Source organism: Phaethon aethereus (genome assembly GCF_964289735.1).
Source record: "Phaethon aethereus genome assembly, chromosome: 9".
Lineage (NCBI taxonomy): Eukaryota > Metazoa > Chordata > Aves > Phaethontiformes > Phaethontidae > Phaethon > Phaethon aethereus.
The window spans coordinates 12,434,640-12,449,821 of NC_138585.1; the positions used below are offsets into that span (position 1 = coordinate 12,434,640).

A 15,182-nucleotide genomic window follows, 5' to 3' on the forward strand; every position below is an offset into this window, starting at 1 on the left:
ATGGCAGGAGATGTCAGTGTGAATGCCCCTGGATGCTATGATCTTAAAAAGTAACTTTTCACTTTCCCTACAGTTCAGAGATGTAGAGTAGGGAAGACAGTCCACCACCTCTTCTGGAGAACAGTTTTTCTCTAGGAAGTGCGAATGCCAATGTTTCTTATCTCTTATTTGTGAATTACCCACATGGAGATTATTCTCATTAACCACTTGCAATAAATTCACCAGCCAGCTGGCAGATGAAACTGGTAGGAAAAGTATAAATAATTTCCTTCTTATACTAATAAAGACATAGGGATAGTTAAATAAACTACAAACATTAGTTTGACAGAGATTACATTGATAGGTGTTTTGCAGGCTACTTAGTTTGCTCCTAAGATCAATATTACATCTACAACATTTTTCCAAAACCCTTGTGGAAAATATATTTTTAAACTGTCTTTATAGAGATTAACATAACAGAATTTGAGGTACATAAACCATCTGAATAAAATATGCTATCGACTATCTTTGTTTATGAGAAATTAGTTAAAAAGCCCATGGCCATAAAAGTTTTTGCCTTTTTTTAATAGATCAACTTTGTAACTCTGCTTAGTGATTATGTATCCCGCATTCTGCTTATCAGGGCTAGCTTTTGGTGTTTATACTCTGTGATGTACAGCAAGCTGCTTTTTTTCTTTTTATATATTATTTTCTATGCAATAATATATATTATCTGTAATATATATTATGTAATTCAGTTCTTTCATAACTGAGTTATGACAGTCTGTCAATAAATATTAATGAGGCTATTATTTCTTCTGTTTATGCTTATGTTGTGATAATGATTTGATGATAAACACATTTAAGGAAAGGCAAGGCAGGACTGACACAGAGAAACTGAGAGATGCTTTTGATGGATGAGGTTATGATATGGTGAAGTCCAGGTGCTAATTATACGTTAAAAGGCTCTACACCTTTTGCTAGGGAAGGAACCTTGGGTTCCAGGTCTTACAACTTGAACTGGAATTTGCTGGTAGTTCACTGCTGAAATTACTGGTTGAGCCAGTTCCAGAGTAGAGCAAGAAGCATAATCAGAAGTCCAGAAACAGCCATGTACATGGAAATTCTCTAATTCCCTTAGAGAAGAGAAAATTAAATTTAGGGAAAGGAAGGAAAGAAGAGAGATCAAGAGGCAGAAAAGGAAAAGGGTAATGCAGCCATATAGCTGCTATTGTCTCTGACATAGTACTCATGAGGTGGAAGGTGTTTAAGGCTTTTTCTGCCCCTAAAAAAATCCAGGTCTCATTACAGTTATGGACTGAGAGGTTCCCACAGCAAGATGTCCTGTGTCCTGGTAGTTAGAGTGGTCACAGAGGGGATAAATTCAAAACTCCATAGCAGACCCTGTGGCTTCCCCATTCTGGCCGAGTACTCTGGCTGAGTAGGGAGGAGCCTAGAGGCTTATTTTCTTCTAATTTTGCTGTCTTTAAAACATCTTATTCTTGAGAAGACATTCAGTTCTTATTTCTGGTACAATCCCCCCGAAGCTCCAGTTAAGGGCACTGAGAGCTGTTACGTGGTTTAAAGTTCATCTGGGCAAGAGCTTTAACTGGCAGTGGGAGATACTGGCACTTGAAGCATTTATTTGTCCAGGGATATATGCAAGAAAAGCAACTCCTTTCAGTGGGAACACACACTATCATAGGAAAAATGAGAAGTAGGTAAATTAAATTAAAAACATCATATTAGAAATAAAGGGGAAGACAAAAGATAACAAAGGGGGGAAAAAAAGGAATGAGAGATGAGATGAAAGAGACAATTAAAAGAAATAACCTGACGTAAATAACTGATAAGTACCGAGGTAAAACAAAGAAGGCTATAGAAAATGCAACAGATGTCTGAACTGGTAAAAGATTGAGATGTCAAATACAAAAAAAGTCAGAAAAATGAAAATAGAATACCACAGTGAGGGAAAAGTATAATCAGAGCAGCAAAACTGTCTTCCAATATAAAATTTACTACTATAAGGAATGACTTGGACATGATAGGGCATGAAAGGTGTTATATTTATTTACGCCTTCTGTATTGTATTGCTGAGTTTTGTCAACAGAGATAGGTGTCAATTCACAGGGCACAGTTGGGACACTGGATGTGTTGTTATTCATAAACATTATTTTCATTTTTAATAAAAGAAGAAAATTAGATGCCCGTTGACTTCTGAAGAAACCAGGTTTTCACAAAACATGCATTCAGTCATTTTTACACTGCATTCAGCATTGTCTGATCTTTGATAATTCATGAATGCTGCAAAGTAGAATATTTCTGAAATGCTTTATCTTTAAAATTCAGTCAAGAATAGATTAAGGTTCTGTGTCCTGGCTTTGGTCAGAACTTGGGCAGAGGCATTGTAAGATGCTTAGGAGAGTGATATTCGTGATTAGTCTCCTCAGACTCAGAATGAATGAGTATCTTGGCATGGTGCCATGGAGTGTTGTGCTAGCCCTTTTAATAGTGACTGAGTTGTAAAACTAAGGATATAGTCATATGCTAATAATATCTTTCTTTTTTTTTTTTCCCCAAAGAAACATTTGGAATATTAGGCACTTGAATTCCCTTCAGTGTCTATGAAAGCTGAGACCCTAAATGCCTTCAGATATGTGCAAATGTTAAGAACACTCGGTATGTAAGATATATTAAAATTCTGCCTGGACTATGCATGTCTATGCATTATTTCACTGCGAGGTGATTTCAATAGCAGTTCCAGTTGTGCGGTCTGAAAGAGTGCGTGGATGCTATTACCTAGAAACAGGAACACGATATTAGGCACTCTTTTGCTTTTTGCTTTGACAACTTGTCAAACGTAGTGTTGCTTCTCTCTAGTCTGCCGCCGTTCCACTTACCGTGCGCTGAAGCACACGTTCTGTCTCTGTGTATTGACTCTCCGTAGATTGCCGCTGTTGCGGGCGGTGCTGCATTTGAAACGATGCCATACGCGGATGACAAAAAAGGGACAGTGACATGAACAGCTGCGGCTTGTGAAATAGCCTCCTTTAGTTTAGAATTATCAAGTTCACTCTGTACTTAGGTTTCCATGTGAAAAATAACCGGAAAATATTTTTAGAAACCTGACCTACTAGAATTGAACACTGCATGTTCTGCTTTTTTATTCCAGGGAATTAAGCATTGTTCTGAGATGTCTCATTTCCATAAATGCAGCATTTGGAAGGTGATAAATATTTGGATTTATCGAGGCAATATTTCTATTATTTTGTTTATTAGATTTCTTTGGATATTTTGGCATTTGTTTATAATTTTCTTCAAAACTCTATAACATTTTTGGTTACAAAATTTTCATGAGTGCATGCACATGGAGAAATATAGATGTCCTCTCTTTGTACCTTGTACAATAAAGATACTTTGTAGCTCCTTTTTATTTTCAACCTCCCTGTTTTAACCACTTTCTGCTATAGCACTGTTTTTGACAAATGTGATCTTCCAACCACTGAACAGTTTCTAATTCAGCAAGGATGTCTAAAATCCTGACATACCTGGCTTGCAGCATCTGCTTTCAGATCTTCATCTGGATCTATGCCAACTCTGTTAAAAAAAGCAAACAAAACCAAACTCAAAAACACAGACATATGGCTATGGTCTTGATGTATATTAGAGAGGTTTGAGGGTAGAAATGTTTTCTCTTGTGCCAGTCATTTCCTACTAGGTGAGAAATGCAGAACAAAGACCTGGCAAAACATTAAGATCACTTTTTTAATCAAGGAAGTTCTTAAGTTTTTAGGAAACTTGAGATTTTTTTTAACTGCCACTCATAACACCTGAGATTAGATCTTTACCCTGGCTCTGATCCATATCTAGGGAGAGACAATCAAGTCATTAGCCTGTGCTATGAAATCCTTAATTACTGGCAGAAGAAAGGTGTTGAGGAGAAACTGGAGTTAGAGAGGCACGTGGAGGATAGGACTGCAGGACTCTGCTGCATTATGGATAGCTTATAGCATTTGGAAAGGGCTTCACTTGGCGCACAAGGTACGGGGAAGCAAACCAGAGGGGAGAGGAGATTGCAGTGCGTGATGTGCAAGATGCTGGGAACCTGGATGGCATTTTACTAATATGGACAGGAAAAAAATAAAATTGGCTGCTAAAAGTGACGTGCTGGAAGTATTGACATATTTTAAATATGGCCAGACTTGGAACCGAGGAGAAATGTGGCTGAGGAATGTTATGAGTTGAATGACAGAGGGTTGTGCTGATGTTCATGAAAGGAAGGAAAGCAGTGGGGAATGATGAATAATGAACCTTCTTATCACCAGAATCTGAAGCCCACAGCTAGGGTGACCAACAGCCCCTGAAAAAGGGGGCCTCACAAGCTCCCACGTAGTATCAGGTCCACCAAGCTAATACAGAATTTACTGATGCAAACAAAATGTGCTCTTTCACTAGGTGTTCATTCGAGGCCACCTTACTGTTTTTCTGACAGTCTTCATTCTTGAGTATATTTTTGCTTTTGGTAATAACACATAAAAAAAAGTTTAAAAATAGTATTTAACAATTACATTCCTCAGTATTCTTTCCTGTAAATATTATGCACACAGTCTTAGAGACAATGACAGGAACTATATGCAAAGTAGATGCCTTTTATATGTAAATACTGAATGGAAGAGAAAAAAGATGTTTGTTTCTATCATAGCTCTTGAGCTTCAGCAAATCTGAGTCCTTCAGGCATAAATATTTCTATCTTTTTATTAAAAATGATCCTGGTGCTGACTCAACAAGGAGACAGAATGAATAGCTATGGGTTTTTTTCCTTTTTTTTGGTCCTGCCATTCTTTAAATTGCTAGAAAGCTTTTGATGGCACTAACCTATTCATTAGTTTGGAGTAAAGCAAGTTAGGTATTTTCCATTTCATTTACATGGGAAAAGAAAAAGAAACATTACATGGAGGTTTAACCATCTCTCTGACATTGGATTTGTTTGTCATGTACAGAACAGTGGAGTGTTATCGGTGCTCAGCGTTGTAAGACTAAGCAGTGTGAGACAGCCCCGCGCTGTAGAACGTTACGTTACAGTGTAATGTAACCGTAGTTACGTTACAGCGTAACTACAGCTGGCTGTGAAGGCTGAAACAATGGCACAAAAGCAGGTGCGATGATCCCAAACGCATAAAACAGGTCAGAATCAGAAAGAGAATCCCAGTCTCCTAAACGCAATTACGTGCCCTGTCTATTAGACTGTGCTTATGTTCACCATAGATGTGTTCACCGGCACCACTACTTGGCCAACACAGAAATACACCAGCAGCACAATAGTTAAGGGTCTGCACAGTTCTGGAAATAAAGAAATTCAAAGCATTTATGCATGATAAATGCAGCTGAAAGGCTATAGCACAAACTTCCCCACACTCTCTTCTCCTTAATGAGCTTGACTTGACCTCAAAGAATCAGTCTCCTGGGACAGAAGTAATTTAGCCTTCATGCAGTTCTGAACTTACTGGAGTTGAGAAGCTGCCCGTTCTGACTGATTGTGTGTTTGGAGTTGTGATGCGTTTATTATAGAATGAGCTAAGACAACAGAAAACGTTTCACCCAGGAATAAAAGGACTGTAATAGCAAATGTGAAAAAGGGTAGGCAATGGAACCAATAAGAACCAGAGTTTCTGGCTGTAATACTGTTTCAGTAACAGTGATATAACTACTAATTAATCACATTGACAACAGGAATCCACTGGCATAGAAAAAAATCTGGATTTACACAGTTTCACAGAATTTGTGTTATGCTCAATGTTCTCTGTATGCCTAATTTCTAATCCTTATAGTTACAGAGATAGCTTGCTGTTTTGCCTTGTTTATTCTGCAAACAATAGGTTACTATAATATGGCACATATGAAGATACTCACATGAAATCTTAACAGGGGTATTGCATTTAAAGCCAGAAAAAACCAGCAATAAATGTCTAACGAAATCACACTCTGTCTTATATTTTCTACGTATGGAAAAGAAAAGAAGGCTTCTGTGCCACATGAATGCCACAGAGGATGCTTTCCTTTGGTCTGGTCTCTGCTCTTGTTTAAAACACGGGGTCAGATGTAATTGCTGTTTTTCTCAAGGAATAGTATCTCGCTACTGGAAATTAGTGTGCATAGCAAAATCTTACCTATTGATTTAAAGTTCCTTGGAAAAAGGACCAGATCATTCTTTGCACTCTATGGGAGAGTTTTTAAATGATTTAAATTTTTGTAATAATTTGAACATTAGCCGTTTTATTAAGTATGTACTAAGCAGACTCAGTTCAGTCAGTTTTGAAATTGAGGCTAATTAATTATTACATATCGAAACATAGGCTTGGGAGCCTAGCCTCAGGCACCTAGCATTGCAAGTCATGGTTTGCTATAATTAATATACTTGACATAAATGCTATTTTTAAATAGTAAGCGTTGAAAAAATAAAGCATAACAAATTATATGAGACAAAGACAACTGAAATTAAGTACAGATATACACTTCAAGTTTACATTCTTGACTTCCTCAAAAGACCTGCTAGATCTCATACTATTGCTACTAGAATTTGCTAACTTAAATTTTGTATAAATTACTATGAAGGCTTTTATAAAATACTCTGTTGTTAATATTTGAATAAACATCTTTCTCTTTTTAACCTTCTCAGTTTTCCATTTCTATGAGAAGATTTAATGGAAGGTCAGAAAAATATTTTCTTAGTATTTTTTTCCTCCTTTCTTGCTGCCAACTTTGTCTCTTCTGTTATCTTGTTTTACTGCTTGCAGTCTCCCTTTTCCATCCTTCTGTCCCACTCTCCTGGTTGTTCTCTATTCCTTGTTCATTTCTTTTTGGCTCTTCTTAAACATTGTATGCTTTTATTTCTGCCTTTATATTTTTGCATCTTTTTATTCTATACATTAAACAGTTAGGATTACTTATCTTCCATAAAAACACATGCAATGACTTCTTAATCAGGTTTATATTGCAATGGAGTTTTTCTACTCTATGCATTTAGATAGGCTTTACTAATGTCTTAGGTTCAAATGCCCTAGCTATGAAGGAATGCAAAATCCTGAAAGCTGCTCTGTGTTGTTCTTTTCCCTTTGGGTCTTTTTTTCAGGTTGTGTGTGTGTGGTTTTATGTTTTTTAATAATGGCTGGATCAAATCCTCAGAGTTGCTATATTCAAAACCTGGAAGTGAAGGTTGTGACTTCAGCCAGTCTCTAGCAATTAGGCCTAAGCATTGCTAGGAACTGTGCATTAGTCTGCAGAAGTACCCTTTACAGCTGATGGTATTTAAATCCCCGTGTGCTATCAAGTGCATCCCTTTTTGTTAGCAACAGTCAGAATGCATTTGGTAAGAAGAGGACGAATTTGTCACTGAATACAAAGCAGTCGATAATATCTTTTCTTACGTGGTTTGAAATGAAAATTGATGGAAAGATAAATCCCAAATTGTCAGGGGAACTGCTAGTAAGAAATACAAAATAGGAATACAGAGTAGTAAATCACTATTCAGGCATTGCAAACTTTTAATTCCCTCGCTTCAAATTGCCACAAAGTCAACACTGTAGGATAAAAACATCTGCTTTCTACAGCGGAGCCACAGAAAAATGGATAGACTCATGTCTTCATGAGGATCTAGACTTGCAGAGCAGAACTTCTAATGTCTATACTTACAAGTGTGATTCTCAGTCCTCACTCACTTTAGGTGCCAGGAAATCTGAAAATAGAGGCATTTCTCTGAAATCTGAATTCTAATTACTGATGTTCTGCTTCTGGGCCTGTATAGGCTTTCTGTATTTGCAGAACGGAAGTTGTCTTGCTTGCAGTCCCACCTAGTCTGGTTTGCACCTACCATGTACTCACACTGGTTAGCTGTGCTCCAGATGAAGCAGTCACAACTGCTTTTATTTGAAATACATGTCCTGAGAGCATGCGGTCCATTCCATCCCCTTTTTATTTAATGACTGATCAATTCAAGTGTCCTGCAAAGCACTGGGAAGCCTGGTTTCATCAGTCACCTCAAATGGAGATGATGCCACACCACACCTCTCAGAAGTGCCATAAATACTGGCCTGGGAACGATGATATGGGTGGTGGCACTATCCACTGTTCTGCTGATGTTGTCCTGTTGCACCCAACATCTTGCAACTTCAAGCACTAATGAAGCCCCAAGAAAGTTGCTTATATGTGTTTGATTTAATGCAGCTAATGATTTAATGAACAAAACACCAGGCTTGGGAAAGTTTACAAGAGAAATGTCTCCTAATATGAGTAACAATCTTCCCTGATCTAAGTGTATGATGGTGAACAGGAACCTGACGGAACATGATATTACAGAGTTGTCAGAATTAGCCATGTCACCTCAACTTCCTTTTCCAGATCAGTGAGGAAAAAAAGGCAATTCAAGAGGTGAAAAGTCTGGCACGTCTTTCCATTTCTGGCCTCATGCTACAAAATGGGGATAATAGTACTTCCTCCCCCCATTGCTCATCTGTTCTGTGTATTTAGCTTGTAAGTGCACGTCCGTTATTATGTTTGTACAAAATCCAGCTTAGAGCTGTGATTTTGGTTAGAGTCCTAAGAGTGCTGCTGTAAAATAATTAATAACAACATTGGCGTCTTTGCTTGTCAAAGGTTTTACTGGAAGAACTTACCTTCTCAGTGCAATTGTCTCAGTTTTCCACCAGCTGTCTTATTGTAACTGAAACAGTCTTTAAGCCTCAGTTTATATCTCAATAAATGGCACACACCAGGAAGGGTTTTTTGAGTAAGTGATTTATAACCCAATTTTCAAAGATGTCCATTAAAGAACATTTGCAACAGGAGTCTTGAATATTTTTGCATGAATAAATCTGAAGCTTGTAGCTATCCATCATCAGCATATTGCATTCAGTACAGAATTATTAGCTGTAAAGACTAGAAACATGAGAAAAATCCAAAAAAGATTGTTTCACCATCTCTAATAAATCATTACAATTGAAATTAAAATCCTTCAGGATAAATAATGAGTGCTCAGGCCATTATTCTTGTCCATGTGGCAGTAAGTGTGATGTGTATTCTTAAGAAACGGAGACCTAAAATCTGCTTTTGCTTCTAGATTGCTATATTGCTGCTACATATTGCTATCGCTGTGGACTGATGCTGTCAAAAACATCTGCTTTTTTTATAGTACAATATTTTGATTGACATAAATCCCATGGAGAATTATGGCATGAGCATAGATTTTCTAAGTTCAGCTCAAGCTGATTTCGTTAACAAATGAAAACACTTTAGTTTAGGTTTAAGGCAAGAATAATCACTTGTGTCTCACTGCAGAAAGAACAAATCCGTTTAATTTAGTGCTGAGAAAGATTAATATAAATTATCAGGTAAATGATGCTTCCTAAATGGTTATGACAGCTGTTTGTCATGTGGCTAATACTAATAGCCTATATACACAACACACTGAAATAGAATGAAAAGTATGATTTTAAACCTGTAGGATCATGTAAGAGATAAGTGTTGCCATAATTTGATTTTTGAACTTGTAATTTCATAAAACTAGTACAATAATATTTTGGGGAAATGCTACTGCAAAACATTAGTCCTGTGGTCAAGGTCTGTGGACCATTTTTGGTGGACACATGGAGAACTACTTGGTTGCAGAGTTAGCAATTAAATTGATATGATAACTGTATAAATGCCTTCCAAGTAAAGAAAGGGCTGCGATGCATGAAGGTAATGTGTATCACTTAATAATAGAAGATAAGATTCAAGAAGGAACTGAGGTGCTTTATAAGAGATCCACAGGTTCTGGTCTCTAGATGGGATCTTAAGTATCAAAAAGATTGTGAAAATGTGGATAATGTCACGGCATAAAATTTTACTGATCACTTCCTTACAGCTGTGCAGCTGTGTGAAGTAAAATGCTAAAATTTCAAAATAGATGATGGCTTATGTTTACATCATGCACTTAGGTGGATAATAACTAGAACGATGAACTGGATCTTTAGTTTTCTGCTATCTGATGCTCTATTCTGTTAATCCTATTTTACCCCGATATCAGCGGGGGAGTGGGGCTAAAATAGCTTGGTCACTTGGAAGTAACAAGGTACACCTCTATGGCAGATAAAATATCAGATGTCTTACATCCACGACAGCGTGGCGCTCCAGTGCAGGAGTTCTGAGAAGTGGTAATTTATGTCCCTGTAATGCTTCTGGCACATGCAGTAGATTATGAATGTCATTGTGCTATGTGAATATACCTGTAGTGAGGCATCAGGCCTCTTGCTTAAAAAATATGAACTAAAGTTGACTAAAATGAGCATCGTTTAACTTCTGTGGAATTTTTAGAAATCATCATTTATAGTACTATCGGTGAATGTGAATAGAATTGGAATAAAATCAGCATGAAGGCTGTCAGCATCCAAAATAACATGAACTGTGTGGTAACAAGAAAAAACTGGGACTTGTTTTCAGATTTAAGGAAAGATCATTGTAGTAGATTCTCAGTGTAGAATAAGAGGTGTTTGTTATATTGTTCATTACGATACCCAGGCTTGTTACACCAAAGATTACCAAATCTAGCTGGATGGGAAATGCAAGTTGTGTGTTTATGTCCACAGACACAGTAATTGCATGAATTACATTTTCCAACTGACATGGAACTCAGATAGCCCCCACTGACTCTGCCAAACGCGCTCTGGACGCTTCCTTTGCCCTAGTGGCGTACTAATGACCAGCTAACTACGCAGATCTGACTCACAGCACGTTGCTGCAAGTCTGTTCAGGACTCATTCATATTCAGGCAGCGGGTTGCAGTGCGCTTCCAGTTTTAAAGCTTGATTCTGAAAAACGTAGGGCAAGGCTATGTTACATTTGTGTATATATGCACATGTGTGCGGTCTTTAGGGATCCAAACTCACAGTTGTTTCCTGCCTCTGATATGAAGCGAGTGCATGAGAAATTTGCTTTCTGTGCTTTCTCTAGTGCTGTTTTCTTGGACTTCACAAGAGTTGCCCAATTAAATATCTTCAATGTGTGGCCTATAGACAGCTAGTGAAAACCATGGACCATGGGAAGTAATATTAATCATCCCCTCAGGACATCAGCTATTTTCTCAGTGAAAGAAATAGTTTCATGCAGATCATTTATGTAAAAACTGAAATCTATAGAAAAAGGTAAGCGCTTTACTGTCTGCTTTTTGAGCATTTAAATTCTGTCTATAAGCTTCCTCTTGTTTTGAAGAGCAGAAAGTCCAGAACAGTGTCATAAGGCTACATGGCCATAGTCAATTAATAGTCACTGCCCTTCTCAGTTACCCTCTTTACTTATGGAACAGGTCTGTGATTACTTGTATACAATCAGACATAGATTTATGGGCAAAGGATGAGAACCCTTGAAAGGACTGTAATACTTCTAAATATTTGTTTTTAATCTCAGCTACAGAAAAATCCCAAACCCTCAGCAAATCTAAAGTTAGGGATAACTCTATTCCTACTAGATGTCTTCTAACATGAAACTCTCATGCTAACAGTAGAATATTTAATATTAAAAATGCTATAAAATTATTACAAATTGTGTTTGTTCTAAATTGGAAAAAATATGTTCAGGCTCGATTGAGATGCAGACATCTCTAGAGAAAAATGTGATTACAAGGTCACATCACTCAGGAATACTGCATTGTGATTAGAGAAAGTGAAAAATAATAATACATGAAAAATAATGAATCTTGAATAATTTTCTAAAAGTGCAAGAGAAGTTCAGACATGAGGAATGTGCATGATAGTAGGTGCAATATACAGTGCAATTATCACTTTCTCAGTAAGGCTGTATTTTGATATTTAGTTTTCATCCGTGTTTTGTGTCTCAGATGAGAGGTAGGACTCCTAGAATAAGAGGATCCCTTGATATCGTATTATAGCATTGGTGCACGTTGACTTAGGAGAAAGGACAGGATTTGGTACCTCTTTTGCTAGTAATAAGATTATTTCTTTTGAGTGCCAACCCAGTAAATCTCAACAAAGTTGAACTTTTGAAATAGTATTGGATGGCAGCAGAGAGTGGCAAGGCTGTCATGAGGTGACTGTGATGCCTCCCATCCAAACTCTTTACCCTGTAACTGTCTGATATCAGCCTACATGTGATAAGGACAAGTGATCATGCAGAAAGGAGGAACTATTGGTGACAGCAAGTGCTTTTTTTTGCTTTAACTTAAGATGTTGCAAAATGGACAGGTATAGACACAAATGCATCTCCTTATCCTTCCAATAAGAGGCAGTACACAAACAACAGTATCAGTCAGCCTCCACATGCTTTAAGAAAGTCAGTATTATTACTATACCTCTCCCCATGCTGTGAGGAAGTCTACAGATTAAATGCTCTGTACTCAATTCTGAAACTGTATTAATAACACCCCCCACCCCCCCGGGAACATGATTAAAAATGCATTTTCAGTTAATGCAAAAAGACAGAAACACCACTGCATTACAAGAAGTATCATTTTTGCATATAGCAAGTGTCTCAATTGCAACTTTTATGAACTCTGTGGAGATGAATATAGCTTTCAAAAAACCCCCAAAAGTCAGAAATTAGGCCGTTTTGTTGGCATCCTGCTTAAACTACTAATGAGCTTTGTCAGCCTGGAAAAATGAGAACTGATTTTACAAAAGATCTGTATGAGGAAAAGAAACTGCTCAGATGTATTTTGACAATTTCCTGCAGATGAGGCTAGTTAATTCTTGGCTCAGGAATAACAGTTCCCTCCAGTGAATTATGTCAATGATTTTTAGAGCAGTAAAATATTTGTTCTCTGAATCTCTTTAGGTGTCTGTTCCTTTATTTTCCTTAAACGTAAACAGCACAGCTTTGGAAAGAAGCCCAGGCCATTGTAGATGCATTACATTATTGCTAATGTGGTTAACCCAAAGTAAAACATTAAATGCTCCTGAGGCGTTAGTCTAAATAATGAGATGACCAGCTCTAAGTTCCCTGGGCTCACAGCATGGGAAAAAACACATCACGCACTTCATCTTTCGCATCAACATTTGAAATTTATCACATAAAGCTGGTACTGGGAGCAATTCTCAGCAATGCTCCGAATGGCAGGAAATGATAGTAAGGACTTGTATGGATTGATTGACCCAAGGCTGTATAAAACAGATATATGGTATACTGGAGAATATACCTTCAAAGATATGTTGTACAATTGTTTTATCAAAGGGTAAATCAAAATGGCATTTCCGAATTCTTGGAAGGGTCTTAACCATGCAGCACAATGGCCTTTAGACCTGAGGTAAGTAGATACATTGCAGTTGGTAATCCGAGTAAGCATTAATAGGACTTTTTCATGTTTCCTCATCTAGAAGTAAATATTGTAGGACAAAGAGTCCTCAGTTAGCTGTAACTTAGTCATATAAATATAGGAAAAAACCTGCTATGAAATGAAAAAATGCTTTTTATTGTAGTTATCTATTTTTGATCAGATGTATACTCATTAAATTTTGCCAACTCTGGGCATTCACCTTCTTTTTACATTTGAAATTACAAATCAAGCTTTATAAAGGAAGAACCTAGGGAAAAGTCTCAGACTGAGTAAAATGTTATGTATTAAAATGGTAGACTTTTGCTAAAATTTTCATTGTCTCCTGTGTGTGGTATCAACAAATACTATCCTTTCAGTTTTAATGGCAAAGAAACACCTCTGCACATTCGTGTCAGAACACTCTTTAAAGCCACTTAATTATAGAAGGATAAACAGTAGTGCCAGTTGTGAAGACAATGTTCTAAAACACCACTTAATAGAAAATTTAACTTTTAATTTCTTTTACAACACTTTGCTTCTCAATAGCAAAGAATAAAAAAAAGACTCAAAAAGACAGCCTTTTTATTTAATTTTGTTACTATACAATTAAACCCCTCCCCTACGTAGATTATATGCTCCTGATATAGTAAATATAAATTAAAGCATAATAGTATTTTTGATAGAGACTGGCTATATGGAAGTGCTGGAAAAGTATGCTCCCCTTCATCAGCCAGCATTTATCTCATTCCATGTTATTTTTAATTTATGAATTGTTTTTCCCACTGTAACCTTGGTCTGATAATTGTACTGTTTAGTTTAGACAGTATAATTTCAGCTGATTTTAAATTTACTTTTGCAATATAATCCTTCCTTCAGAAACGTGGTCATCTTTACCAGTTTCAGGCAATACATTTAGATCCCGTGTGGCTGTTCAAATAATATATTAAGGCTGTTCATATAAAAACTTTCTGTCTGCAAAACAATTACTGATCTGTAGACACAGTTTACAATGGTAAACAATGCAAAAGCTATTATTGATATAAATGAGCATGTGTGCGTCCTCACAGACAGACTCTCCGACTCTTTCTACTACAGAAAGAGAGTTTTACTTGTACAACAGCAGCAACAAAGATAGGTTCTTTTACCTTAGTTACTGTGTTTATCCAGAACTATAGGAACTGACCTTATTTCACAGGATGTAAAGTCCCTTTCTAGAGTTCAGAAAGTCAGTGAATACGAATGTTAGGCTTGGTTTTCTTACTCTTGAATTTAGTAGTCTTACATCTTTAAATATGTATGAATTGGTAATAAATTAGTTAATTTGGAGAGAATAAGAGCTTCAGTGGAATGTAAGTGATCCAGAAGCCCAGGTCTGGTGCCCTAACATAGGTGAAATTCAACTTATATACATATGTTTGCGTTATGTTGTCATGTTGTACTCAGAAGAATTTAGGAAATATCAGGCGCTTATTTTGCATTTGCTAATACTTATTCTGGGAAAGCAAAGGTTTCAAATGTCAGTGCTAGCTTTTTCCTTTTGTTAGCAATTCAACTGTGGCTACAAGCCTCTCAATTCTGCTAATTCCGTCCAACTCAAGTAAAAAAAATTCTGAATTTTCTTATTTTTGGTAATGAACTGAAATGTCATTCTTGTCTAGTTTGCTGGGGCTCTCTCCTAAACATGTGCTGTTTTGAGTTTTTTATGCTGCCTGCACCAGTCCTTGCAAGCCTTTTAAGAGCACCCAGGAGGAGGGTTAGTCACCCCCTTGTTGAATACTACTTATTAACTCTGACACTGTAGTTAAGGTTGATAAAGCACTTTTAATTAATTAAAGACTTTGTCTTTTTACAAGGGTATTTGGAGACACTCTTCAAAGCTTAAAGCTTCTAGTCTTCTGGTTTTTAA

At 36.9% G+C, this 15,182-nt stretch overlaps 1 protein-coding gene across 1 annotated transcript in view; it reads right to left on the reverse strand.

Moving 5' to 3' along the window:
* The window catches only part of SLC9A9 (solute carrier family 9 member A9), a gene marked incomplete at its 3' end in the record, with an annotated part of 204,786 nt that overhangs the window by 54,686 nt on the left and 134,918 nt on the right, over positions 1-15,182 (reverse strand). Inside the window, exon 13 of the mRNA XM_082003926.1 lies at positions 3,528-3,576. Coding sequence (XP_081860052.1) covers positions 3,528-3,576 — 49 coding nt within the window. The remainder of the gene's footprint in view (positions 1-3,527; positions 3,577-15,182) is intronic.